The sequence below is a fragment of the Augochlora pura genome, chromosome 11, assembly GCF_028453695.1.
Source record: "Augochlora pura isolate Apur16 chromosome 11, APUR_v2.2.1, whole genome shotgun sequence".
Lineage (NCBI taxonomy): Eukaryota > Metazoa > Arthropoda > Insecta > Hymenoptera > Halictidae > Augochlora > Augochlora pura.
This window is the reverse complement of record NC_135782.1, coordinates 270,065-294,995: the sequence shown is the minus strand read 5'-3', so window position 1 is coordinate 294,995 and position 24,931 is coordinate 270,065. Positions and strand designations below refer to the sequence as shown.

Genomic DNA, 24,931 nt, shown 5'->3' with positions numbered 1-24,931 from the left:
AATTTGTAATTAATAAAGGTACAGCATACAAGGCGGAAAGTTTGCGCACGCAAGCGCGTGTTTATTCGATTGCTTGGTTTCCCGCCATTTAAGAAGCTTCCAGAGATCAGCCAATGGAAATCGTGGCTGAGGCAATGCTCGAATGGGAGCATGTGGTTCGAGCGATTAGAAGCGCCGCCACCAGCGATTGTTTTCTGAGGGAGCAACCATTGACGATTGAAAAAGGGACATCGAGACGGATTCCGCCAAAAATGAATTCCGGCGTGGTGGAGCGAACAAGGTTCGCCGAGGACTTCTTGGAAAATTCCGAAGAATTTTCACCACCCAAAAGGTAACTTTCTTTATTTGCTGTTCCCCCGTTAGAAAAGAGTCTCGAAACTCCTGGTAATTAGCACTTGCGTGCTTCTTACCTGTTGCACAACCCCATACAGGTGTATAGTCTGGCGCGCACAGGTAAGGTTAAGAACCTTTACCGCTGTTGCTTACGTCCGCTCCAAATTTTTAATCGGACGCGTTCGTCGAAAATACTGTACGGTAATTCGTTTGGTCGTGGCTCGTCGATCTTTCTATTTCTTGTCGATGAAGAATACACGAGTGATATTGAAAAACCCGAAGAAGCCGAGCTACGTTGCAACGAGTAGAATTTATGGTCGACCCATTGTTTTAGACTTCAGAAAGTTGTAATTTTTATTAGTTCTCGTTTTATGTGCCCCCGACTCGTTTACCTCTCGCTTACGTGTCGGCGTTATCGGTTTATCGATTTTTACACTTTCGACATAGATATCTTCTTTCTGCCCACTTCGTCGCTGTTATGGAAGAATCTTCTTCGAAATCCTATCGAAAGAGGTTGCTTTTTTGTATTCGATAGTATATATATATATATGAATAGTATTTTCACAAATTGTACATTGTACCAAATCTCCATTATTTATATACATTCTAGCAAGATATTACGTTTGGATGACAGTTGCAACAACAATTTAAACAGCATTCTAAACGAGGAACCCATAAATAATGAAAGTTGGTCTTATTCGGGCGATGGGTCGCTCGTGGAACCAGAAATCTTAACAGATATGGGTGTTAGCATGTTGGAAGATGAAGCATCTTCTGAGAGAACAAAAATGTCTCAGTCGTCGAGGCATTCTGTTTCACCCATCGATTCGCTTGCCATTAAACACTGTGGGAAAGTCGACAGCTATCAAATGGAACAGAATATTTACAGAGCAGCAGATAGGTCTGTAACTTTAATATTTTATTTTATTGTATGATCGATTGAATCTTGTAACATCTCTTTTTAGAATTTTTCATGCTTACCTATTTTTATTTTCAGACTAGAACAAGATACGTACGAATTGGACAAACTGGTCACTTATTCGACCATGGGAAACGAATCTTGTTACTCTTCTAGAATTGAAATAGATAATTTCACAGATACTAAAGAAACCTTCTGTAAAAGCAGTTCAAACGAATCTTCCGAAACATGTAGCCTCGAACATTTCTACCTCTCTCGAAGAAAAAAGAAGCCTTTTATTGTTGGGGAAGATAAATTTAACAAATTGTCTGATGAAATGATTTTAATGATTTTAAAATGGCTTCCCAAGAAATGTTTGGTATAATTTTAAGTAACGATTGAATCCGCTTCATTATCGCGCGATACAATACCGCATAATATATTGAACATATCACAAATATGATATTGAATCCTTCCAGGTACGTTCTATGTTAGTATGCAAACGATGGTGCCAAATTGCTCGAGACGAAGCATTGTGGAGCAGATTGGATTTAGGTGGTAAAGTGTTGAGCGAAGGCACATTGGGACACATTTTACCCCGTGGCGTGCAAATACTTCGACTTGCACAAGCGGAAATAGCAGATCCGGTATTCCTCGAGAACAGCGAAGTTCTCAATGAAGGATACGTTAGCAAATTACAATATTTTGATCTCTCTATGGCAGTCATTTCTTCAAATGGGCTGGCTATTCTCTTAGCGAAGTGTAAGCATTTAAAAAAATTATCGCTAGAAAAATGTACATTAAATAGATCGTGTTGCAAAGCTATTAGTGAAAACAGTGATCTAGAAGTTTTGAATTTAACAATGTGCGAGGGTATGGACATCGAATGTGTCAGGAATTTAATAAAACTTAAACGGTAAGACAACCAATTCATCCACGCAACGTCGATCAGTTTTTCAATTTGTTTAATCCGTGTATGGACAATTTTTGCAGCTTGAATGCTGTCAATATATCTTGGTGCAGCTTAGATACGGAATCCATGGCATTACTTTGTAAATCACTACCTTCGTCTGTTACACGATTAAATGTGGCTGGATGCAGGAAAACAATGACTGACGATAGTAAGCAGAATTTTCCATAACATTAATATTCTCGATCGGGCGTTCTAATAATGTTGCTCGTTTATTTCAGGTGTAAGGGATTTAGTGAAAAGTTGTCCAGATATAGTGGAATTAGATCTGAGCGATTGCACAATGCTCACAATGAACACTGTTCGTAACTTACTAGATTTAACCAGATTAGAACATTTATCGTTGAGTCGGTGTTACGGTATACCGCCCTCGACCTACCAAAAGTTATCGTACATGCCCTCTTTGTTGTATTTGGATATTTTTGGTTTAATGTCCGAACAAATACTGAAAAATTTACAACTTGGCTGTGGCGAAACGCAATTGAACAAGTTCCTATATAGTTCCGTTGCGAGACCGACGGTCGGGGTCCGTAGGACAAGTATATGGGGACTCCGTGTTAGGGATTAAAACGTCTACGCTAGCATTTTATTCGTAGATGTAACAATAGATGAGGGCAAGTATAGACCAAAGTGAAATTGGTAGACTGTATGTAATGTTGTGCCTTTAAAGTGTCTTTTCATCAAGAGACTGATTTTATAATACCACTTTAATGAATTTACTATAAATCAACGAGCACTTTGTACGATATATTTTATACTTCGTTGATCGCACATAAAATTGTGCCGAAAGGAGAAGTATGCTCAAGTGATAGAACCTCGATAGTTAGTAGTCCTTCGTCTTCTATCATATCGATAGTTTATTTTGCGGCTTCGTCTGCCCAGTTGTGAACAACATGTTTATACAATGAAAACCTATTTTTTTTTCATTGGACTTTGAAGGAAAAAACGATTTATCGTAGATATATTTTAAAAAGTGGCATAAGATAATCGTGAGATTTTATAAAACCGAAATTATCAATTACTATTACGCCTAAACAATCCTTTTTATTTTTCACGAAATGCCTTATATCTATTAGGATTCAAAGAAATTCTATTGTAATATTGTAAAAAGTAACTTTTTACCAAACAATAAATCAAAGTGTTTAAATAAATAACAGTAACAAAAATTGTACATTTATTAAACCTTTCGAGAATACAACAGAAAAGGTTTCAAGTATAGTTGTGAAATCACTGTGACACGTTCGGTCCTTATATGGCCATTTGGAAAGAGATTAGTCTGATATTGTGTTATAGCAAACCTATAAACGTCTTCCCATTAAAATGGTAATACGTGGGACAATTGATCACACTGTAATATACTTACGTCGAGATAAACGGTAGATCAGCACAAAAAAGTTTGTCTTGGAAATTCCCATTCATGCTTTCACCATCTTTTTTCCCGAATTAGACAAAACATAAAAGATGTAAGCATACACTAAGAAAAAGAGAGAGAGTGAAAGACATAATAGAAAGTTTGATTAGGTTAGACATTCGGATTTCTAATAAATGCACCATTCCTGTACAGTATTTATACACTAGCGGTTTTCTTAGAAAACGAGAACTGTACAATTAAATTCGTTTCCTCGATAATGCGATTTGTACCTTTTTCATTTCCACTTAGTACTAATTATTTTCTTAGTAAAATAGGATTTGCAATTGTTTGCGCAGTTATGCTTGTCGATTAAGCTGTTGCGACCGAATGTTCCGATGTTGCGGGTTCGGCCACAGGTTTCGGCTTTACTGCTGGTTGTACTGGTTCCTTCTCATCGGCATAAATTGACTTCGCCTCTTGTCTTTCTTGCTCGCTCTGCCATTGAACCTGCGGCAAACAGAATAAGTTTTATTGAACGAACGTTAAGTTTTAACACGTAAGAGCCGCAAGACAAGAAAGTAGATACGTACCTTTTGTTTGTGTTGTTTGATGGCATCTGCGCATCTGTCGGCAACCATTTGTTCAGTGAGAACTCCATCCTCCGAGGCGTACGCTGCCGCTTGCCAGGCAACGCCCAGTTTCGCCAATTCTCTTCCAGACATTCCCTCGGTCATCGTGGCCAATCTACTGCAAAGCGCGCCGTAGTCGAACTGCGCCACTTTCAATCGTTTATTGCCTTCGATTGCCGGTTGAAGAACAAACTTATCAAAGTACAGACGAACTAGACGTTCGCGTTCTTCCGGTCCTGGCAAACGGAACTCTACCATCTCGTCTAATCTGTCGTTAACGGCCCAATCGAATTGTTCCGGAGTATTCGAGGCGAGAACCAACATGAATTTGTTGCTTTGTTCGCCGGTTCTGTACAAAAAAGCGTTCAACATCGCTCTCAAGTCCTCAGAGATGTGCTCGCTGGAACGCTTTCGTAAGAACGCGTCGGCCTCATCGATGAAAAGCAATAAACCTCTTCGAGATGTTGTCGCCCAATCGAAAACTTTATGAATCGCGGTTACACCGTCTCGACCCAACGGAGCCAGGTCCCCGCCGGTCACGATCGCATAATCCATGCCGGAGTGTTCCGCCAACTTCTTCGCGAACATGGTCTTACCGGTTCCAGGCGGACCGTGCATTAGTATATTTCTATACATTCCACGATTTTGTTTCGTATTTTTCGTAGCTATTGCGATATCGCGCAATCTTTCTTCGAGTTTTGGTGCTAAAACAACGCCGGATAACGCGTCCATCTGCTTACTTTTCAATTTCTTCACCGCTTGAATAGGATGTTGTAACGTGTCTAGTACCGTGAATCTGGAAGTTTCTCGGACCAAGGAGGGCTTGCCTAAACGAGACTCAACGTATTTCGCGACAATGCCTGTCGATCCTTTGGCAGTGTACACGCCGAATGCTAGCAACGACAATCCGCCAGCAGCAGCAACAATTTTGTCCCAGTCTTGTAAAAGAGCCGTCGCTCCGGACCCCAATACAGAGCCAGCAGTTCTGAAACATTCGTTTTAATGCTTTTTACCCTTATAACACAATCGGAAATGATTCTTGCTTACTTTATGGATTCCAAGACAGTGATTCTCTTTTCCGATGCTTTCAGTCTGATCTGTTCTAAATTCAAGTCTTGATTTTCTCTGTCAATTTTTGCTTTGGCTTTCAATTCCGCATCCAATTTCCTCATTTCATTCTTGTGTCTTAAATCCATTTCATGCTCTATAGTAGCTTTTCTCATTGCTTCCTGTTTAGCAACAGATTCCTCCTGTCTCTTTAGATTTTCGTCGTTCATTCTTTGCTGTTGGATGAGCTGATCATCGTACCGTTTTCTTGCCAGTTGATCCTGATATTGAGCTCTCATCTGATGCTGCTTGGTTTCCTCCTGCATAGTTTTTCTCCTTTCTTCACCATCGATACGCTTTTGATCCACTTTCATCTGCTCTATAGTAGCTTCATATTTCTTCATCTCTGTTTGCATTTCAACCTGTTTGGTCGATTCTTGCAATTTGGACAGTTCCAAAGCTTCTTTGGCATGTCCTGAAAGAAGACTGTGTTAAAATGATTTTATTCGAGTATGGTGCACCCTACCTATATACGATTGCGATAGGAAAAGAATATCGTTCAACGGGTATCGATGTCCTGTAAGTGTATTGCACCATTAAAGAAACACAAAAACTAACTTTCTGCCTCGTTCATGAAATAATTTTTTGCTTACGTAACCTTACACAGGGAATTCGATCGAAGAGAAAATTTGAAAAAATCAATCGTACGTACTGGATCTTTCGAGTTCTTTGGCAGCTGCGGCTGCTCTTTCCAGAGCACTCGAATCAAAACGGTAAGCCTCCATTCGAGATTTTGTGATTTGTGCATTGGAGCTATTGCCATCGCCATCGCCACCAGCATTAGCCGACGCCGGCACTTGTACGAATTGTGAAAAGTCTTGAGGTTCAGCGTTACGATATCCAAAAAGCCACGACATAGCGTTAACCTTATCTGAAAAGAGTATTATTGATCGAAGAAACGCGTGTCTTTCCTCCTTTTTACTAACAGCCACCGTCACCACGAGGAACTCTCACGTGCATCGGCAACATGAACACCGAAACGAGTGGACCATCGAATCGGACCGTACAGTGTTATACGCTTCTACATCTTCTATCCTCGTATCCTCCTATCAGAGTTTCTGCGGATATTTAAATAAACCTGCTATTCTACATGCAATTTCCCTTGGGTTTATATCTAGCTTTGCTTCGTTTTGCATATATGTACGAAATTCGTGTTAACCGATAAAAATTTGAACACCGTAACAAGGCATTTCGGTTGTCTAAATTTCTATTTTAAATTTACGTGCAACAAATATATCCAAACCGGTCATTTCGCTGATGAACATGTATGCGTACATATATATCTATATAATAACGTGTACGTATATATGAGAACGTTATTGTTGCGTTTGTTAACACTAAATCTTTGTTGAAATCAGAAACCCAAATAGGATGCTTATGTATGAATGCGCATACGTATGTATATCCACGAAACAACGTATGGTGGCGCTTGAAACGGTTTCAACAGATACACTAGAGTACAGGACGTATGAAAACGCGCGAGATACATATTACATATCTATCATTCCCTTCTGCATTTACGTGTTAAGAGGAATAATGCTGCAAAGGGATTTCGTACATACCTTCGTTATCATTTAATCGTTGACCAACCGCGAATTTGTCATTGTAACGCTGCCAAGAAAAATGCGAACGATAGTACGAAACTTGAAAAACGATACAATTTAGAATTACGTAGTTGGTGGTTGCTACGTCGATAATGTCGTTGGACGTCGGACGTAACGCAGCAAAGTTCCGATGATTCGGTGAGTGTGCTCTTTTCAAACATGGAGAGGTTATTTGTTTGAAATAATATGTGGGATTTAGGATATCGGTGCATCGCCGCGTTAGCAAGTGTGTTGAGTGGGTGTGTGTTTCTGTATAACGTTTGGGGTCCGATTCTCGTTCTAACGATTCTGCTTTGCCTCACTGTTTACGCGTGCTATTCTTTGATCGTAAACGACAGCTCATTGTCGCCGCACGCGTCTTTTCTTTTCGATTATTGTGTGCACGCCGCTCTTGAAGTTCGCACACATTTCGAGACTATCGCCGAACAAATTTATCGGTGGTCGCGTACATTTTGGGAAACCACGAAACTCTGTTTTTTCGAAGTGTGCCTAACCAAAATCGGGATGGAAAGACGTCGAGGAACACATTATCAACTCAGCACCGATCCGTATCCTACTAGAAGGAACTCGTCCAAGTTTGATCCTATAGCCCAACTCAGTCCGATTCCAAGAAACGTGCGCGAATCAAACATGAACGAGATGGTTCGATCTAATTCGTCGTATGCTCGCAATTCCCTAACCAAACTTGCTAGCACACCGCTCGTATATTCACAAAATAAGGAGGAGTACGAGAATCAACTGTCTGAGGAAGCCTCATCCCAAAGGGTATCCCCCGTGTATTCTCAGTACAATAATTCAGCACAAGGGGAGGAGGCATCGTATTATCATTTGGAAGGATCTCCATGGGGTACCACTATTAGTCCAAAGGCCCGTGCGACAATGGAAAAGTCTTCTCGGTCGCCGAGCACTCCTTTATCTTCTACCAGGTGTAATATTGATGCTAGGTAGGTCCTGTTTTGTAACTGCAACGTATTTGGTTTACATCGTAGATGATTATAAGTTTTGTCCTTTACGTTGCAGAGTCTATCGTGATGTGACGTCTCCAGGACTCGCGACTAGATTAACAAAATATGCCACGGAAGTGAACAACAGATTGAATCGTCATTCTCAGTATCACATGGGACAGTTTCCAAAAATAAATCTTCAGAGCAATCAGATTCCATTGTTAAATGCGAAATGCGTGAAAACGAGAACACCGGTGATTGTCAGAGTAGCTCCGCCAGATAAAGTTTGTTATTCACCACCTGGAAAACACAAAATATTGACGAATTTATGCAACATGGACGATGGTCTTGGATCAGGAAACATCCCCTATGGACTCAAAGAGACGTCGTTGAAGAGACATGCTGAGAGGGAGGATATAGCTTTCGATTTGGCAAAAAAACAACGCACAGGTGGTATTTCTATGAACGAAATCGAGACCCAGGATGAAACAAAACAGAAAAGAAGCAGAGACGAGTCCTCGAAATCGGAAGAAGAAATCTCACCTCAAAACAAGTCTGTTAGACCCGCGAAACGAACCAAAACACCCTCTTGCTATGATATCTTAAATTCGTTTAGTTCCAGTAAACATGTAGTTTCTGGTATCAAAAGAAAAGCCAGTAAGTATAAAATCATTTCGTTCATCGTAATCTTTTTTATTTTGTTAATAAGTACATGTGATTTGTTTTGTAGGAGACTTATCGCGATGTGGAACGCCAGACTTTGAAAAACATTTCAAATCGCTGGAATCTGTAGCGAATTTTGGCGTTCAAACGTTATCAGAAGTACAAAACACGAGTGTCAAATACCGTGAACACAACGAATCGATGGAAAAGTTACCCCCGAAAGACCGAAACGTGTTGGATCGGGTAGAGGGAAAATTGTCTCCTTTGAAGGGAATTTTAAAGCCCAGCCCCAAGTCTTTAGAAAGAGATTCGCGCGATAAAGAGAAACGGTATAGCGAAGAAAACCGACCTGCAATGACGGTCCAAGCAACGGGCAAGTTGGTAGAATCGGCTAAATTGGCTAATAAATTGTTCATGAGAGCAGAACCGGAGAGAAATGAAAAGCTGCGAATGCTCGTTGAAGAGCAGGGCAACATTAGAGCGAAATTCACTACGGATGACGTAGAAGAGATCAAGAAAGAGGATATAGCCGACATGAGACAGACAAGCATGAAGGCAAGACTTCAAAGTATGTTCGACGCGATATCCGGCAAAGGTATGTAAGGTTTTAGTTATAGACTCTCGGGAAGCGGTATTGGATTTTAATTTTTATGTGTGTTTTCAGCGACAAGTAAAATTAACCCGGACGTTGTAATTCAGGCGGAAGAAGTAAATACTGTGAAATCCTCACCGTGTCCACCAGCAAGTTGCATCACTTTGAATTCTTCAACGACTACAACGAACGCGAATACTACGCCTATCTCTACATCGGCCATCATACCAAGTCCTGGAACCAAATCGCCGAAACATGTGGCTTTCGAGCTTCCAAATAAGGAGGTTTCATCGAATTTGAACGCATCTGCTGGCAATGTTGCCACAAAGAAAATTGAAAACACCCCAGTTTCAAATCCCACTTCTGCACACGCTGGATCATCCGGAATCGCGTTTACGAATAGTTCTGGAAATGCGATCCTTCCATCTCCCACGGTCAGTTTGAACTCGACCACAGGACATTCCGAGGTTCGGAATTTCAAACCTGGCGTGGCTACGACGACAAACAACTTTGTTTCGTCGACCACAACAACTCCGATAGTTGCCCGGGTGACACCCACGGCGAATCTGATTCGAGGTACAACCAGTGTGACGTTTTCTTCTTCGAGTATTCCAGCGAGTACAACTTCAGCCCTTGCTAAAGATAAAACGAGCAACTCGCAAGTATCAGAGAAAGTTTTGCCGGTATCAAACGCTGTGTCTGTAACTAAGAACAACGCCGCGTTATCTATGACACTTCCAAGTGTGTGGAACGCAGCATCAACTTCAGGTTCTAACGCTATAGGAAACAAGGAACAAAACACGGCAATATCCAGCGTATCTACAACCAGAATATCCTCTATTGTACCAACTACCATGACGTCAACGCCGTTGTTCAGCTTTGGAAGTAAAGGTAGTGCTGCGAAGACCGAAACTGGTTTCGCATTTGGCTCGAGTTTCGGTGGGAACAACTCTGACTCTGTTTCTACCTCTACCAACGCCAACGCCTCCACCTTTGCTGCCGCTGTCTCATCCGCCTCCACCTCCACCGCCACCTCTGCCTCTGCCATCGTGTCTGTACCCAACTCTGTGCCTATTCTGCAGAACAATCTAGGCATTGGCGGTACAACAAAGTCTGAAACAGCTACTATTGCGTCTAGTACGAATCAAGCGTTATCGCGTTCTAATGTTACAACAACTGTCGGTGGACTGACATCGGGATTTGATTTGTCATCGAACGTGAAAACTGCAGCATCTCCGTTCCAGTTGACCAAACTTCCAAACTTCTCCTTCGGAGCCAGTTCCACTGATGCATCCGGTAACAGCAACAAACCAGGATTTTCTTTCGGTAATGTAGCAACGACGACCGCTGCGACTAACGTATCGTCGGGAACATCGAACACGACATTATTCAGTGGCGTCAGTAACAACTCGAGCAAACAAGCATTTGGAAATTCGATGAACAATAGCAACGTTGGCAGCAACAATTCGCAATTTAATGCCACCGCAGCGTCAATATTTGGTAATACAGCCACGACAACGGTTGGATCGGTGTTCGGTACAACGCCTGGTCAATCGATATTTGGAGCTTCGACTACTAAAACAACAACCGTGTCCGTGAACACAACTTCCACTAATTCTACGCCAGAATTTTTGAACAAACCGGCAACTGGCACATCCTTGGGAATGCTACACTCAAATTCTGCTTCGATTTTTGGCTCCGTTGCGAAAACAGCATCTCCCGGAGGGACTGGAGTAACCGGAGCGAGTGGCAACGTCTTCTCCAATGCAAATCCAACTTCCGCTTTTGGAACGCCGAGCAACATCTTTGGTCAAACGACATCTCTGACAGACAACTTGAAAAGTACAACGGGAACGTTTGCGAGTACCGCAACGCCCGTGTTTGGATCGCCTTCGACTACTGTGGCCACATTTAGTAGCACCGCGTCTGTTACGAGTAACGCGACTCCGTCGATTTTCGGTTCCGTAATTGTTTCCAGGAGCGCAACAGAACCCTCGTTCGCTGGTACTTACGCTGCATCCCCCGTCTTTGGATCTCAAAACAACGTCGCTTCTAAAGAGCAAAGTACTGCATCTCATGGCTTCGGCAGTGGAACCAATATATTCGGTGGAGATTCAACCACGACTGCATCCGCAACCACACCCGTTTCTGTATCCGCATCTTCAACATCGTCCGCAACTCCTGCATTCGGATCTGCAATCACCATGTCTACGCCCGCTCCTGCAGCCACATCGATTTCCGCTCCTTCTTCCATCGTTATTTCAAATGTAATATCCACCAGTTCGTCCAATGCGTTTGCGGGACATAACGCGGGCGATACAACTTTCGGCGCACCTGCTAACGCTTCTGGGACGACTCTTGGTTCCAACGTTGTTTTCAATCAGAACAAAGCACCAACGTTTGGTCAAGCTTCTCCATTTACAACGCCGAACACGTACACGACTGGGTTTGGATCCGGAAGTGCGAGCAACGCGAACAACTCCGCCGGCGTATTTACTTTTGGAGCGAATTCGAACCAGAAATCGCCCCAGCAGCCGGTCGGCAGCTTCTCCTTCGGCAGCAGTGGTAATAACTCGAACAACAATAACAACAACAACAACGCCACTGCTTCGTCCTCGTCACCGTTTCAGTTCAATGCGTCCGCTCCGAAGCAAGGTGATTATTTATAATTGTGTGTTAAATGTATACGCATGTATAACATCTTTAATGTTACGATTGGTTCTAAGGGTCTGCAGGATTCAACTTTTCTGCTCCGTCAGCTACACCAACCATCAACTTTGGAACGACGAGTGCACCAACATTCAACGCATCGATGACTGGCATGTTCAGCATTGGAAGCGGATCCACTGCCCCAAGATCCAGAAGCGTTCGGACCAGAAAGCCGAGATGATGAAGAATGTGAATCTCTTTGTCGAGGATTCGAGAAGCATCTCGACTCGGCTCCGTTTCGTTCTTTCTTGTTCGCTTCGCTCCATCTGTATATCCGTGGATACTAAGGATTTACCAGAGTCTACGCGTAGAATGCCGCGCATTTTTTAAAAGAACCACGTGCTCGTTCAACGACTGGTTATCGTTTTCAAATACATTTTTCATTACGGTTGAAATCTATTCAGTTTATACAGACAAGTACGTCCAAACGATGCTTTTTATTTGCACTGTTCTGCGTTCTGTTCCGCACATCCCGCATGACCGAACAGTGCACCAAACGAAAGGGGACGCTACGTGTGTTGATTTATTAGCTATTTTTTTGAATAATATTTTTCATTCAACGTTTACCTTTTAATTGTTTACAAAATGACGTATCGCGATAAATTTTTCAGTTTACAAAATGGACATTGTTGGAGCAGCGAGCGTAATTTTAGCGCCGACGAAATTCTTGTACTTTATTATCCGGTATCGCGGTTGTCTCGCATTCGTATTTGGGCTCGCGACGATTCTTCCGTCGAGAAGTCCAGATACGACGACCTAACGACGTTCCCAAGTCAGACGATAGCAGCAAGTAGAACAGCAGCTCCATGTATCTCTTCGATGGTGATACGAGCGAATCGAGGCAACGCGGCAACAGCGAACGAACGAGATTTTCCGGTCGATCGAAGATTATTGTAAAAGATACGCAGTTATTTTCTTCTATGCTTCAATGAGGCAAATGTATTTTCGAATTATTGTACAGTTTGAGAAACGTCGAAAATAGGAACGTTGACGCTTTTCGAGTAAAGTTTCGTTTTACGTTTACATTATCTTTTCCCGTCCTCCCTTCCTGCCAGCAGAATCGAACGAGCGCGGCTTTTTTATCGAATGTCGATAATCGTGCAATCCAATCGTCAAAGTTTGCGTTCAAGATCGAATTTTCGAATGTAGAGGTGCTAGAAAAAGAAAAGAACGAGAAAATTGGTAATGTTTCGTGGAAGATAATAACGGACTGTATCGGAATGATTCAAAAGGTTTTTAAACGATCTATCGTAATTTTGTTCAAGGTGTGTTCATAACATAAGGGCACGAGGTAGGCCACTATGCGGTATTACGATTGATCGATCGGTCTTTATTACGAGCGCCAAGCTCACCGATTCGTACGTGTGCGCTACTGCTTTCCGTACCATCCAGTGCTAGCAAACTTTCGAGGTTTAACCGTATCTGTTGCATTAAAAATGCGCGTTTAAAATGTTAAACCGTAAGAAAATAGTTTTACCAATTCGTCCAACCAACGAGATTTCGTAATTTGTAAAATTTCTAGTTTCGATGAAGTTTGGTCGACGGTACAGGGGACGTTGACGCGACGACGAGAACGAGAACGATGACGTTAACGAGGGCGAGGGCGAGAGCGACGGCAAGGGCGAGAGGGCGAATACGGACGCGATCACGAGCGCGAACGCGAGCGAGCGAGAAATCGAGGAAGTAGCGTGATACGTCACGCGCGTTCCGTGAAACTCTGCACGGGATTGGACGTACAAGGAAACTGGCTGACGCGTCGACCAATCGGGCCGTTCGTTAGACGAGAAGGATGTTTGCACGGTCGCCTGGAGGCGCAGCCATGTTGGGAACATTAGAAGGGAACCAACACCACGACCAGAAAGACGGGAACATCTAGGTTCGGCAGCGGCGTGTCTTAACACCTGAACACCACCACCATGGCTGACCCGGAAAAACAGCCCGAACAATCAAAGGCTGTCCAGCTGAAGGAGGTCATCGGTGAGTAAGCACTCTGTTGCTCGTAGATATCACGACCGCGCATCTTTCCGGTGAAAAAATCAAGCCGAAAGGGAAAGCGGCTAACTCGTCGGCCGCTGTGTCGTCAACGTGCTGTAATGGCGTCCGCGAGCAGCAGACGTTCAACCATGTGGCATGTGACCGGCGTGTGCGATCAAAGAGCTTAACTAGGCCGACTAATTTTATTTCGTAAAGTTTCGCTCGAGAGATCGCCGGTTTTCATGCATTCTCGGAGTTTCTCTTGCATCAATAATTTCGATATTTCTTTCCTCCATACAACTCTCGTGTCCTCCACACGCTCGAAGCCTCTCTTTCTCTCTCTCTCTCCCTCTCCCCTCTTTCTCTCTCTCTCTCTCTTTCTTCCTTTCTACACCCCTATCCAAGTCTATCTGTGTCTATCTAGCTACATCTGCTCGCGTCTACAGTAATCACCAGTTTTAATTCTATTTCTATCCCTATTACCATCTTTGCCTGCTATTCCTATCTATCTCCGTCTCTATCTACCTTTATCTCTGTCTTTGCCTAGCTTCCTAGCCCCTCTCTGTTTGTCTCTCCCTCTCTCTCTCTCTCTCCCTCACTCTTTCCCTCTATCACCATAACGTTCCGTGATACGGAAATCTAACGAAATCCGCAAACTTGCCGAAAACTCGTGGAACTCTGTAGTTTTTCGAACCGAGACGCATCGATTCTGTTTTCCGCGTAAAACGAAGCGTAATGAAAACGGAATGCTTGGCATCGTACGCAGTCGAAAACATGGGTCGCACATAGAATAATCGCGAAAACAATTCGTTGAGGTAACGTACGAAAACCTCGAATCCTTTTCTCGTACGCGTGAACGGAGCTTGATATCGACAACGATATCGATATCGATATTGATATCGGTTGGCGCGGTCGGCACGATCGTTCGAAAACATCCTCGTAAACGACCTTTTCCGAAACGTGTTTTGACAATGAAAACGCTATCCTCGAAATTGAAGAATATCGCATGTCCCTTGTTGATTCGCCTATTCACAATGTAAACCCGTACCACGTATATGCAAGGCACTCCCCGCGAACGTCGACCCATGTCGAAGAAAAAAACATTGACTCGAAAGTAAATAGTCGTTCATATTCCGTTGGCATTGTTTCCTATCCAATTTCATAACATTGTTGTTCAGAGTTCTCGGCGGGTAATTTAACTCTATGAATAAAAAAAAAAGAACGTCGAGTCACGGTAGTCTATAAATTCGATTCGATTCGATTCCGTTAGACACGATTCGAAAATTCTTTCTCGCGGATCGCAAAACCGCGAACGATAGATGATACAGCTTTGGAATAACTTGAGAGTTGAGGTGAAGGGGTAAAGGAGGCGGGCGGGAGGGGGACAATTAGGGACGCGTTCTCGAAAGCAGGCTTAGTTGCGATGACCGTGCAGCAAGCGCGGTGTCCCGTTACACGGCAAACACCTAATTAGAGCGTTTCGTTTTTGTTTGGTTTCAGCTACCAAAGTGACCGGGACAGTGAAATGGTTCAACGTGAAGAGTGGATACGGATTCATCAACAGGTTAGTAACCAGGGTATCTCCCGTGTGCGTGCCGGTATCGTATCCGACATTTCGATAGATCGAATTATACGACGTTTATGCTCTCCACAAGTTTTCGCCGTCGCGATCGGTTTCTGCCAGTGTTCCGTCTAATCTGTACAAGCAGCAACTACCGACGAGGAATTCCACCGGTTCTTCGTACCTTGATTCTCTCGAACCTCTGCTATTTCTAGACGGTTCTAGATCTAAGCTAAAGTTTGGCTGTTCGCCAAACCTTGGTTTCATGGCTCGACACAGCCTGTTCGCGAAGATGTTCTCGCAAAGATCGTTGAATTTTGTCCGATAGTTGATTGGGGAACGAGTCACAACCGTGATCAGCGAGTAAATCGATTAAAAAAGCGAGACAATTTGTGATCGCGTTGTACAAGGTTCCTCTATCGTGTTCTCGAAAGGGGAACGTCTCCCTCGAGACGGTGAATACCGTGGAAAGTCAGCGAGGCGAGGCGAACCATGAAGCGATGTCGAGCTGTTCATTATAGTCGACGATTACGCGTAAGCAGCGCAAACGATTCTCATTTTTTAACGCCACCGGTTTTTCGCACCGTCGGTCGCGCATCATTTGCGACTCGAACGGCTAGTTTTGGCGAGTGGCAAAGCAAAGTACAGTGTCCGGTCACCCATTGGATCGTGTCGAGACCCTCTTCGAACGATCCATGTACCGAGACGCACAAAATTTCTTTACGTTCGTCGTGTTGGAGAAACAGGCTCCTGGTCGCTTCTGTTCGTCTATATTCGCTTCTACGCGGTTACGCGACGCGCTGAAACTCGCCGAAACGCGCTTAAATGCGGAGAGGTACGGTACGGTATGGGACGCGACCGGCCGGCAGCGGTGTGTTGCGGGTTGCAGGATGTCTAGGCGGGAGGAGACGAGTTTCCTAGCGGAGGCTTGTTCGAGGAACGGTCGCTCTTAATCGTGTTTCTCTGCTGTCTCAGGAACGACACCAAGGAGGATGTGTTCGTTCACCAAGTGAGTAGATTTTACGTCGAAAATATTGGTCGCGGTTCCTGATCCTTATTCTGTTGATTCTTTTGACCGATTGGTTTATTTGCAGTCGGCCATCGTGAAGAACAACCCGAGGAAGATTGTCCGTAGCGTCGGTGACGGAGAAGTGGTCGAGTTCGACGTGGTGATCGGCGAGAAGGGTCACGAAGCGGCCAACGTAACCGGTCCTTGCGGGGAAGCGGTAAAGGGTTCGCCTTACGCTGCCGACAAGCGACGCGGATTCCGCGGAGTTCATTGGTACATCAGTCAGAAACGTGGCAACACCCGAACTCAGCGCAGACCGCGCGAGAGTCAGGAGGGCTACGAAGCCGGTTCGTAGACAAAGTTGGCGAGATTCTCCTCTCGAGCGATCGCGCACCCACCGAGCGTAATCCGAACCGTTGAGTGACGCAAACTTTTTCAGGCGAAGGCAAATCCGCGGACGAAGGTAACGTCGGCGAAGGTGGTGGACAACAGCGGCGTTACAGGGTCCGAAGGCCATACGAGGGATACTATCGCGGGCCAAGGCGATCCGGGCCATCGGCGCAACAGCACACTGACAATTCCGGCGAACTTGAAGAACAGGAGGGCGAGGGAACAGGTGGCGAAGTTGTGACCCGCGGCGGCGGTGCTCGCGGCCGTGGCGGTGCTTCTCGGCGCTACTATCGCCGCAATTTCCGCGGAGGCAGAGGTGGCGGTCCACCGCGTCGACCTCGCAGTCAGGATGGACAAACAAAAGTCTGTATACTTCTCTCGATGATCTATCTCTTTGTCTTTCTCTTTCTTTTGGTCTTTCTCTTTCTTTCCGTCTGTGTCTGTTTTCCATCTACACTTTTTCTTCTCTCCTTCTGTGCCTCTCTCACTATATATATCTCTCTCCGTTTCTCTCCCGGTTTCCACCAGTTCAATAATTCCACTCCCGACGGTGTTCGGTATTCCACTGCCACCCTGTTTTCACTATTCCTCTTGTCGGTTCTATCGCACGATTTCTGCTTTTTCTCCTCCCGTTGTCACGATTCTTGCGTCGTCCTATCCTCGCCACCTATCCGTCTTTCCACGATTCCATGGTCCCACCTTGATACGTATCGACTCAGGTATCCGACAACGACGAAGGTGGTGGCTCGGCACCGGTCGACGGTCTGCAAAGACCGCTTCGATCGCGGTACAAGCGAAGAGTTATCAGACAGCCGCGGCCAACAAGCAGCCAGCAAGAGATCAACAGAGTTTGTCAACGACGCGCCACGATCAACAAACCCAATCCTGCTGCAACTCCTAAATTTCCGTATCCCGACGCTCGTCATCCGTTCGTCCAGGTAAAGCAGCCAGCGGCGGCGATCTCCGAGCTTCCTCAGAATCCGTTTCAGTGACGAAACCGGCATCGTTTGAATGCGTGTCGGGAGACGCTCACGATCGTCGCCGAGCTCGACGTCCCTCTTTCGAACCTTGGCTTTCTTTCGAACACGAAACACTTTCGATAAACTGTTCGTTCGTTGACCGATCGGTCGTGATCCGCCGACGAACGTGCTCGTCATAAATTGGCGTACCGCTTGGCACACACTATTGCACGTCTCTTTTTGTGCTCTTTTCAGTCGGAGCAGAAGTCGGATGCACCTATAGATAAGGATGCACCTGCCGCTGCCCCTGCTCCACAGGTAATGTGGCTTTATTTTTCTGTCTTCTCCCAGTTCCTTCATCGATCGTCACCTCGTACCATTCTTTTCTCGCTCCACGATTGCTCCTTCCATTTCACGGCATGCTCTTCGTTTACTTTTCACTCTTCCACTTTTCGATCGATTCACCGACTTTCACCGTAACTCGTTTCATCTCGCTTAAAGCGTGTATTGATGGTATCTCTTTTGCCTGCGACCCTTGTGCGAGCGAGTACGCGCAAGCGCGCGCGCGTTTTCGTCGACCGATCGTCTCTGACCGAATCGCGTTGCCTTTTCCAGGAAAGTCAGCCGGTTCAGAACACCACTACCGAAAGCACCGCTTAATCAGCAGCAATGGTACCACCACGACATAACCACTCCTTTTAACAAGTAACACCAACACCCGTTATACACCGAAGCAGCAGCAGCAACAACAACCACCACCACAGCAACGGCAACAACAACAACAAACAACAACAACGTAACAAAAGAATCGAACAAAAAAGAAAAATCTAAAAAAAAGAAAGAGGGAATGCAAAGAAACTAACGAATCAACGGTACACACCACGCTCTCCTCGGAAGAACGTTCTCGATCGTTTCATCGATCGCGAGATCTCCCTGGGATCGCCGCGATGTCTCCGAGAGGAAAACAACGTTGTATTTTCGTAGAAAGTTTCAGCGATTGTTTATCGCGGAGAAAGGAGGGACAGAATAGAAAGAATAGGGTGAGTGACAGCGACCGACCACGAAGCCAGTAAACGAGTCGACGACCATGTGTTACCTTGCGGTGTTGCAGCCGTGACGACGCTCGCTTCGCTTGTGACGAAGAAGAAGCGAAGGGAGCGCCGGATGCATCTACGGTCGACGGACGACGGACGCTGGACGACTGACTGAACGACGGACGAAAATCGCGACTGCGACCAATTCGGTGTACACGATAGGGCAATCTTGATCGGAGGAAAGAACGAAATCGCGGAAAAAGGGAAGATGCACGGTGATGGGGCATAAGGACGCGACACCAACTCGTATGGACGAAATTGCTATTTTTGTTCTTGTTTTTGCGTATTCATTGTTTCATATGTTTTGATTTTTCTTCGACGAAACGCATTCGATCGTTCTACGTAGACGTCTTTGAGTTTAGTACGATATATACGCGATGTTCTCTTGTTGCGTACACCCGTATACGTATCCGTTATTATGGAGAACGCGCGGTAGCCGCGCCTAAACGCGGATCAACCGAAAACCATGGGTGATTCCGTCGTTTGAAATTCTCTCTGAATTGTTCCGTTCGTCCGAACGCGCGCCAAACGTTTCGATCACGTTTCGTTTCGCTAATTTCACCACGTTCCGACGAACGAAAGTCCGACATGTCGTTTTCATCTTCCTCGTTTCTCGATCCTCGCTCGTTCCACTGTTCTGATCGCGACGATGCGAAAGCAGACGAGACAGCGTCTCGTTCGATCGAGTTAGCGACAATCGCTCGACTGATCGATCGAGACGGTCAATTCGGCCGGTGTGCCCCTGGCGGGCCCCGGGTGCGATCTGTGTCAATAGTTTTCGGATCGGCGCCATTCCACGATTGTGCGATTATTCCAAGACTCGCGCGCGTCGATTGCATACGATATTAAGAAACCGTAGTTATTCTGCTACGACTCGATTGACGACGCGAATCCCTGACTTGTGTAAAAGTAATAGAAAAACAAAAAGAGAAACAAGAAGAATGAGTGAGAGGGACAGAGAGGTTGTTTGCGTCAATGTATGTGTGCGTCTTTGTGCGTCGTGCGTGCGTGCGTGCGTGCGCGCGATAGGAAAGCAGAAAGATAGAGTGAGAGAGAGAAATTTATATGTTTTTGCATGAAAACAAAACTACTTTTTTAAATTTTAGTTTGTAGTTCGATCGTCGAGAAATAAAGTATACAATTTTCTTCAACAATGTTTCGAGACTGTCGTGCTGTTCGTTATTGTCGGTTAATTTGTGTTTCGTACCACGATCGTTTGGTATCTATATCGATGCTCGTTTTCTTGAGTTTGTTGTTGTCGTCGTCGTTGTTTGTCGTGTATCCTGATCAGTGTCCCGATGACGTCGACGTCTGACGCGTGGCGAGTCGCCGAAAACTATCGTTCTTTTATATTCTATTCGCGTTCCCGTAAAGACTTTCCGCTAGCAAGTTGCGAAACAGAAAATGCTACAGCGATTCGAGGAGAAGAGAGAATCGGACGCGAGCACGCGAGGAGAGTGTGTGCGCGAGTGCGGTGCCGAGTGGGAGGAAATCAGGCACGATCGCGTTTCTTTGCGACCGAACGGTCATTCGATTAATAGGGGGACTATAATGATAGAACAGAGAAAAGTTTGGAAAAACAGGTACTTAGGCGTATACATTAAATGATTCAGTTGTCGCGATCGCGCTGCCACTCCCACGAAGTACAAAGTAGATGGAAAGCGACGTCAGGATCCTGCTCGCCGTCTGGGTCAGGCGACAAGGGAAGAATGGAAGAGAGCCAAGAAAGAAAGTAACGCTTAGGACGCAAACATTGTAATTGAATGCGAAAAAAGAACAATGCATGTGTTGAAAGTGAATATCGAAGTAAAAAAGAAAACCAAAAAAAAAAAAAATGTGAACTAACAAGGAAAGAAATTGCACGATCGAGAAGAAGAATTCGAGCGAACCAAGGTACGCCCGAGTAATACGTGTAACGAACGTGGTATTCGAAGCGCTCGCGATCCGCTCGTCCGGTTCGATCGCGACGTTTCGGTTCTCGTCGATCTCCCCGATCTCCGGATCTCTGGACGACATTCGTCGTACGTTTCGTTCGGTTGTTGCTCGTTGCGCTCTGGTCGCAGCGCGGCCGCGGGAACCGATTACGGGAAGCGAGGGCACTCGCTGCGTCTCGCCGGCAGTCAATTAATTCGAAATTTGTGTTCGCGATAACGTAATCGGATCCAAATCGGATTGTGGATCGAATCGGATCGGATTGGACAACGAGCGCGAGACCGTATCCTCGAAACGATCGAGGGAGCGCTGCTCGTCTCTTTGAAGGAGACGGCTTGGCGGCCGCATGTCGGACGCGTACGCGCCGTTTGTCAAGCAGCCCTCACATCCCTATTCTCACATACTCTTCTCTCTCTATCTCTCTCTCCCTCCCACCCCCTCCGTTATTCCATTGTTCCATTACCCCTTCTCAAGGGAGAAGGCTCCTTGCTTCCTAGTTCCGTCACTATCTCTCTTTCTCTCCTTTCTCCGAGATGTCTGAGTCCCGGTCCTTTCAATCCAGTGAATTTTGTACCAAAACGCGAAACTTCGAAAAGCTAATTTCATATATGGAATTTAATTTTTTCACGAAACATGTGCATTATAAAAAATAAATGCCAAAAAAATCGCAAAATCGAAGAACCGAAGGTCTTGCGTGTGATTTCAGTTTCCTCGAACCGCCGTTTCCTCTCGTTCTTCGAACGCTATAACCAGATCTCTACGTACGGCGGATCGAAGCGGGCGACATGCACGCGCTCGTCGCGATCTCTGCCAAATGCGTGTCTCTATGCGGCGGTACCGCTATTCGGTGAAACGTTTCCGCTGCTCCGAGGAACGCCTGAAGGGCCTCCTCGGGTTCTTCCCGGTCCATCGCCGCGAATCCTTGCTCGTACCGACGTTCGCATTCGCGCAGAGCAGCGAGCGGTCCCCGCAAGTCGATGTTCCGATGACAGGCCGAGCACTCGATCGTATCGGCCGACTGCCGATGAAGCTTCTCGCATCCTTCCGTGGGGCATCTGCGATACGAAATGCTCGCAAACGTCGAACCAACGTTGTGCGTAGCCTGACCCGTGATCGGATCGGTCTTCGCCGAAGCGAACGGTCCACCGGTTCGCGCGCGCCCGCGTCGAGCGACGGCGCGATCGATTCGGTAAACTTTTAAAAAGCAACCGATAACCCCTCGCGGGCCGCGCGGTTATCTCGTGTCGCGTTTCGCGATTGCTCGCATTCCGGCGGAACCGTTTTGCGCTGTGAGAATAACCTTGGCACAAGCCTCCCGGATCACGGGTCTGGGACGCGTGGACGTTAGGTCCTGGGCAAACGTTGGCTCACCTCAGCCTCGCGTCCTCGTTGGTCAAGGCTTCGAATCGGGGCCAGTTTTCGTGGCAAGCGGTGCACTCGCATCGGAACCAATATCTGCCGGCCAAAGTTCTCCGACGTTCCTCCAGGCTTCTCTTGGTGAAGATCGGTCCGTAATTCTCGGCGACCGTGTCTCCGACTCGCAGGCTGCGTGTCGCTCGAATCACGATGCTATGGCCGACAAAGAATCTGCGCAAAAGAAAACGCATCGCGTTCGTTGATCGCGGAACGGCGTGGGAAAACGGTCGGGGACAACGCACCTCGTTACCGCGGGATAACAGTCGTGATTGAATCGGGCCACGGTCGGATAAATCGCCACCCCGATGTAAACGGGTTTGCTGCCGCGGAACCGGTGTTCCTTGCCCGGCCGGGTTTCGAAGACTTCGTGGGCGTTGAATTGCAACAACTGAAGATGCTTCAGCAGCAGAGCGGACACCGCGATCTCGGATTCTGTCGGGGCCGTCGATGCCTCGGATCGGTTCGGGTCTTCGAAGAAGCCGACCGTCTGCAGACATTTCAAAAGAAACGCTGCCATCAACGATCTCTCGAAAAAGTCTCTGGCCGTTCTCCGGTTCTCGTGCATGACCAGCTGGTAAGCTCGAAGATCGGTTTCCATGCTCGGCTTTTCCTTCTGGCATTTCGAGTCGCGCAGCATTTTTTTTCTGATTCGCCGCTTCGCGGATTTGCCGAGTTTGGTTCCCGTCGTCGTCGTCGTCGCCGTTCCCACAGCTCCTTCGGGACAGCCGTCCCGATGTTTCGTCGTTGGATCCACGGAGTTTGAAGCGCGCAGCGCGCGACAAACGTTTGCGCACTCGGCCGGGCCCAACTGCGCGACCATTCGCAGGGCGAGCATGCTCAAAGCACTCATTCCGGAGCCTGATCACGCAAAAAGAAGCGGAACGATTGGCGACGACTATCGAGAGTATGAAAAGGGGCATGAAAAGATTCTCCACGCCTTGTTACCTATGATCAGCACCAGAATCCGGCACTCGTACTTGTGATAGCTCGCCATTGCCTCGTCTCGGCAGGTTCTGCAGCAAAAGGCGACGGTGCTGCAATCCGGACATCCTACGGGGCCTCTCAATCTGGAAGGATCAGGCGAGCGATAGAGACAGGGCCCGGAGAGCTCCGAAACCTCGGAGGCCGAGGAACGAGAGAGAATACTCACCCGGTGAAACAGTGGTGACAGTGGGTTCCGAAGAACTCTGGCAGCAGGCAAGCCGCGAGTGCCGGCTCGACCACCAGCGTGTCCCCGGGACGGATCTCCTCGACCGCGACCGCCTGCTTGCCCGCGGACGCTGTTTCTCGCACGTCCAGCCGGGCCGAGGCAGCCGGCAGCCCGGGGTGCGGACCGCCGCTCAGCTTCCGAGACTCCGTGTCCAGCGGCGTCCTCGTTGGAAGGACGATCGCCTCCTCCCTCGGACAGATCGCTCTCGCTTCGGCGACGCGCGAACGCGACTCGAACTCGGCCCTCTTCCTCGCGAGTTCCTCCCTGAAACGTGTTTTTCGGAAAATGGGAACACGGCGACATTTCGACGCGATCTGCTCACCGGAAACGCTTTGGAAGCTCCCGCTCCTTCTCCACCTCTTCCTCGAGCAGGCGAAAGTCCTCGCGCGCGAGTGCGTGCTCGTTCGACGCGGCGAACGCCTCCGCCCTGCCGAGCAACGCGAGCGGCAGCGTCAGGCCTCCGTCCACCGTTCCGCACTTCCCTGAAACCAGCGAAAACGGTTCAGCAGGTCTCGCGAGCGCCGCAACGAGCCTATGGGAACGAAAGAGTTGAGGAGACCTGTGGTCGGCGCGCGGAGGACCGCTTGGCTGAAGAGCAACACCGCCTTCTCTCGTTCTCCTCTGGCCGCGGCTTCGAACGCCTCGAGCCTCCTCGTCCTGGACGCCTCCGCGTCCTTCGCCCTGTAGAGCATCTTAGTTCTGTCGAGCGTCTCCGTCACCGCGTCCTTGATCTTCCCGTCCGTGAAGAGAGCTCGCACGCGAGCCTCGTCGTCCGGCAGCCGGCCAAAGACCTTCGAGATCCAGGCCTCGCCGGCAACAGAGGCCACGTGCTCGCTAAAGTCGCGGAAGAATCCCGACTTTCCCGAGCGCACCGTTTCCAACGAGCACAGATTCCTGTAAAACTCCTCGGAGCCCTCCATTGCGAGGTTTGCAGAGTATCTCGAGGCCGCGTCGCGAGCGTGCCGATCCGCGGATCCGACTACGGGACGCGGGTCGGGTTCGAGCAACGAATTCGCGGAGGTCCACCGGCGCGCGGCCATTCGCGATCGGTCGAATAAATTTAGACAAAGCCCGCGACTGGACGACGCTATTTTCGGCGACGCATTTTCGCGCGGCTGCACTCGTCCGCGAGCGCTTCGACTCGGACTCGGACCAGCGGCTCCACGAAGCGCCGCGCCAGCGCGACGATTTCTTCGCCGGCAGAAGTCGAAGCGCGGAAGCTCGTATCCCAAAGCCCGGCTCGCGGCCGAATCGACGCGCGATCTTCGGGAAAAATGACGAGAACCGTCAGAGACGGAAAGTCGGTGAGGCGCGGGAAGGGGAGTCCGACGGCGACCAGGAGTCTCGCGATCGGCGTCTGCATGGAGGAGAGGACGCGCGACGGAGCACGTGGTTCCGCAGAGCCGCGACGCCTCGGCCGCGGTCGCGGTCGCGATCTCGGTGTCGCCCGGATCCGGATAATGCGATGCGCGATCAAAGACGCGGCGTGACGAGGTGAGACGCGAGCCGAGGAGAAGCCGAGCGGAAACGAACAGAAGCGAACGGTAGCGAGGAGAGACGCGGTCGGCGAGAGAGACGGGCGGTGC

The 24,931-nt window shown here is 47.4% G+C and overlaps 5 protein-coding genes across 15 annotated transcripts; 3 read left to right on the top strand and 2 right to left on the bottom strand.

Annotated features, from left to right (window-relative positions):
- Positions 1-216: 216 nt before the first annotated feature.
- Positions 217-2,895, top strand: Skp2 (S-phase kinase-associated protein 2). Of its 3 annotated transcripts, XM_078194614.1 has the most exons (7): positions 218-331; positions 781-846; positions 944-1,234; positions 1,331-1,610; positions 1,711-2,147; positions 2,225-2,352; positions 2,423-2,895. In XM_078194614.1, the coding sequence occupies exons 1-7, from the start codon at positions 252-254 to the stop codon at positions 2,767-2,769; spliced, it is 1,629 nt and encodes a 542-aa protein (XP_078050740.1). In that variant the 5' UTR covers positions 218-251; the 3' UTR covers positions 2,770-2,895. The 3 variants fall into 3 exon arrangements, with proteins under 3 accessions (XP_078050742.1, XP_078050740.1, XP_078050739.1); XM_078194616.1 differs by lacking the exon at positions 781-846 and having other exon boundaries at positions 217-331; XM_078194613.1 differs by lacking the exon at positions 218-331 and having other exon boundaries at positions 341-1,234.
- A 145-nt stretch (positions 2,896-3,040) lies between these two features.
- On the bottom strand, positions 3,041-6,561 carry Bor (ATPase family AAA domain containing bor). Of its 4 annotated transcripts, XR_013495139.1 has the most exons (6): positions 5,941-6,561; positions 5,229-5,703; positions 4,143-5,166; positions 3,843-4,059; positions 3,565-3,675; positions 3,041-3,499 (listed from the first exon to the last, which is right to left on the bottom strand). XR_013495139.1 is itself a non-coding variant. In XM_078194612.1 (4 exons), the coding sequence occupies exons 1-4, from the start codon at positions 6,143-6,145 to the stop codon at positions 3,922-3,924; spliced, it is 1,842 nt and encodes a 613-aa protein (XP_078050738.1). In that variant the 5' UTR covers positions 6,146-6,561; the 3' UTR covers positions 3,041-3,921. The 4 variants fall into 4 exon arrangements, 1 of the variants encoding a protein (XP_078050738.1); XR_013495137.1 differs by having other exon boundaries at positions 3,565-4,059; XR_013495138.1 differs by having other exon boundaries at positions 3,041-3,675.
- Positions 6,562-6,926: 365 nt separating this feature from the next.
- On the top strand, positions 6,927-12,806 carry LOC144477122 (uncharacterized). Of its 3 annotated transcripts, XM_078194596.1 has the most exons (6): positions 6,927-7,030; positions 7,613-7,836; positions 7,913-8,493; positions 8,567-9,094; positions 9,164-11,746; positions 11,818-12,806. In XM_078194596.1, the coding sequence occupies exons 2-6, from the start codon at positions 7,772-7,774 to the stop codon at positions 11,979-11,981; spliced, it is 3,921 nt and encodes a 1,306-aa protein (XP_078050722.1). In that variant the 5' UTR covers positions 6,927-7,030; positions 7,613-7,771; the 3' UTR covers positions 11,982-12,806. The 3 variants fall into 3 exon arrangements, with proteins under 3 accessions (XP_078050722.1, XP_078050721.1, XP_078050720.1); XM_078194595.1 differs by having other exon boundaries at positions 7,009-7,836; positions 11,827-12,806; XM_078194594.1 differs by having other exon boundaries at positions 7,009-7,836.
- LOC144477126 (protein-lysine N-methyltransferase SMYD4) lies at positions 12,420-24,919 on the bottom strand. 3 transcript variants are annotated; one of them, XM_078194609.1, is made up of 8 exons: positions 23,905-24,918; positions 23,668-23,827; positions 23,286-23,609; positions 23,081-23,202; positions 22,378-22,993; positions 22,091-22,306; positions 21,652-21,774; positions 12,420-12,954 (listed from the first exon to the last, which is right to left on the bottom strand). In XM_078194609.1, the coding sequence occupies exons 1-8, from the start codon at positions 24,383-24,385 to the stop codon at positions 12,726-12,728; spliced, it is 2,271 nt and encodes a 756-aa protein (XP_078050735.1). In that variant the 5' UTR covers positions 24,386-24,918; the 3' UTR covers positions 12,420-12,725. The 3 variants fall into 3 exon arrangements, with proteins under 3 accessions (XP_078050735.1, XP_078050737.1, XP_078050736.1); XM_078194610.1 differs by having other exon boundaries at positions 12,798-12,954; positions 21,485-21,774; positions 23,905-24,916; XM_078194611.1 differs by lacking the exon at positions 21,652-21,774 and having other exon boundaries at positions 23,905-24,919.
- Yps (Y-box binding protein ypsilon schachtel) lies at positions 13,617-21,405 on the top strand. 2 transcript variants are annotated; one of them, XM_078194620.1, is made up of 7 exons: positions 13,617-13,777; positions 15,275-15,338; positions 16,311-16,344; positions 16,430-16,691; positions 16,784-17,097; positions 17,949-18,011; positions 18,309-21,405. In XM_078194620.1, exons 1-7 carry the CDS (start codon positions 13,717-13,719, stop codon positions 18,351-18,353), a joined length of 843 nt encoding a protein of 280 aa, XP_078050746.1. In that variant the 5' UTR covers positions 13,617-13,716; the 3' UTR covers positions 18,354-21,405. The 2 variants fall into 2 exon arrangements, with proteins under 2 accessions (XP_078050746.1, XP_078050747.1); XM_078194621.1 differs by lacking the exon at positions 17,949-18,011.
- Positions 24,920-24,931: the final 12 nt, after the last annotated feature.

Coding starts and splice junctions, on each gene's coding strand:
- LOC144477126 (XM_078194609.1), bottom strand. CDS start 24,385: ATGGCCGCGCGCCGGTGGACCTCCGCGAATTCGTTGCTCGAACCCGAC. Junction 23,828..23,904: donor CCTCCGCGCGCCGACCACAG/GTCTCCTCAACT, acceptor CGCTGGTTTCAG/GGAAGTGCGGAACGGTGGAC. Junction 22,994..23,080: donor GATTCTGGTGCTGATCATAG/GTAACAAGGCGT, acceptor TTGCGTGATCAG/GCTCCGGAATGAGTGCTTTG.
- Bor (XM_078194612.1), bottom strand. CDS start 6,145: ATGTCGTGGCTTTTTGGATATCGTAACGCTGAACCTCAAGACTTTTCA. Junction 5,704..5,940: donor CAAAGAACTCGAAAGATCCA/GTACGTACGATT, acceptor GTCTTCTTTCAG/GACATGCCAAAGAAGCTTTG. Junction 4,060..4,142: donor TCAAACAACACAAACAAAAG/GTACGTATCTAC, acceptor TGTTTGCCGCAG/GTTCAATGGCAGAGCGAGCA.
- Skp2 (XM_078194613.1), top strand. CDS start 705: ATGTGCCCCCGACTCGTTTACCTCTCGCTTACGTGTCGGCGTTATCGG. Junction 1,611..1,710: donor GGCTTCCCAAGAAATGTTTG/GTATAATTTTAA, acceptor GAATCCTTCCAG/GTACGTTCTATGTTAGTATG. Junction 2,148..2,224: donor AATTTAATAAAACTTAAACG/GTAAGACAACCA, acceptor CAATTTTTGCAG/CTTGAATGCTGTCAATATAT.
- LOC144477122 (XM_078194594.1), top strand. CDS start 7,079: ATGTGGGATTTAGGATATCGGTGCATCGCCGCGTTAGCAAGTGTGTTG. Junction 7,837..7,912: donor AGGTGTAATATTGATGCTAG/GTAGGTCCTGTT, acceptor TTTACGTTGCAG/AGTCTATCGTGATGTGACGT. Junction 8,494..8,566: donor TGGTATCAAAAGAAAAGCCA/GTAAGTATAAAA, acceptor TTTGTTTTGTAG/GAGACTTATCGCGATGTGGA.
- Yps (XM_078194620.1), top strand. CDS start 13,717: ATGGCTGACCCGGAAAAACAGCCCGAACAATCAAAGGCTGTCCAGCTG. Junction 16,692..16,783: donor TCAGGAGGGCTACGAAGCCG/GTTCGTAGACAA, acceptor AAACTTTTTCAG/GCGAAGGCAAATCCGCGGAC. Junction 17,098..17,948: donor GTCAGGATGGACAAACAAAA/GTCTGTATACTT, acceptor TGCTCTTTTCAG/TCGGAGCAGAAGTCGGATGC.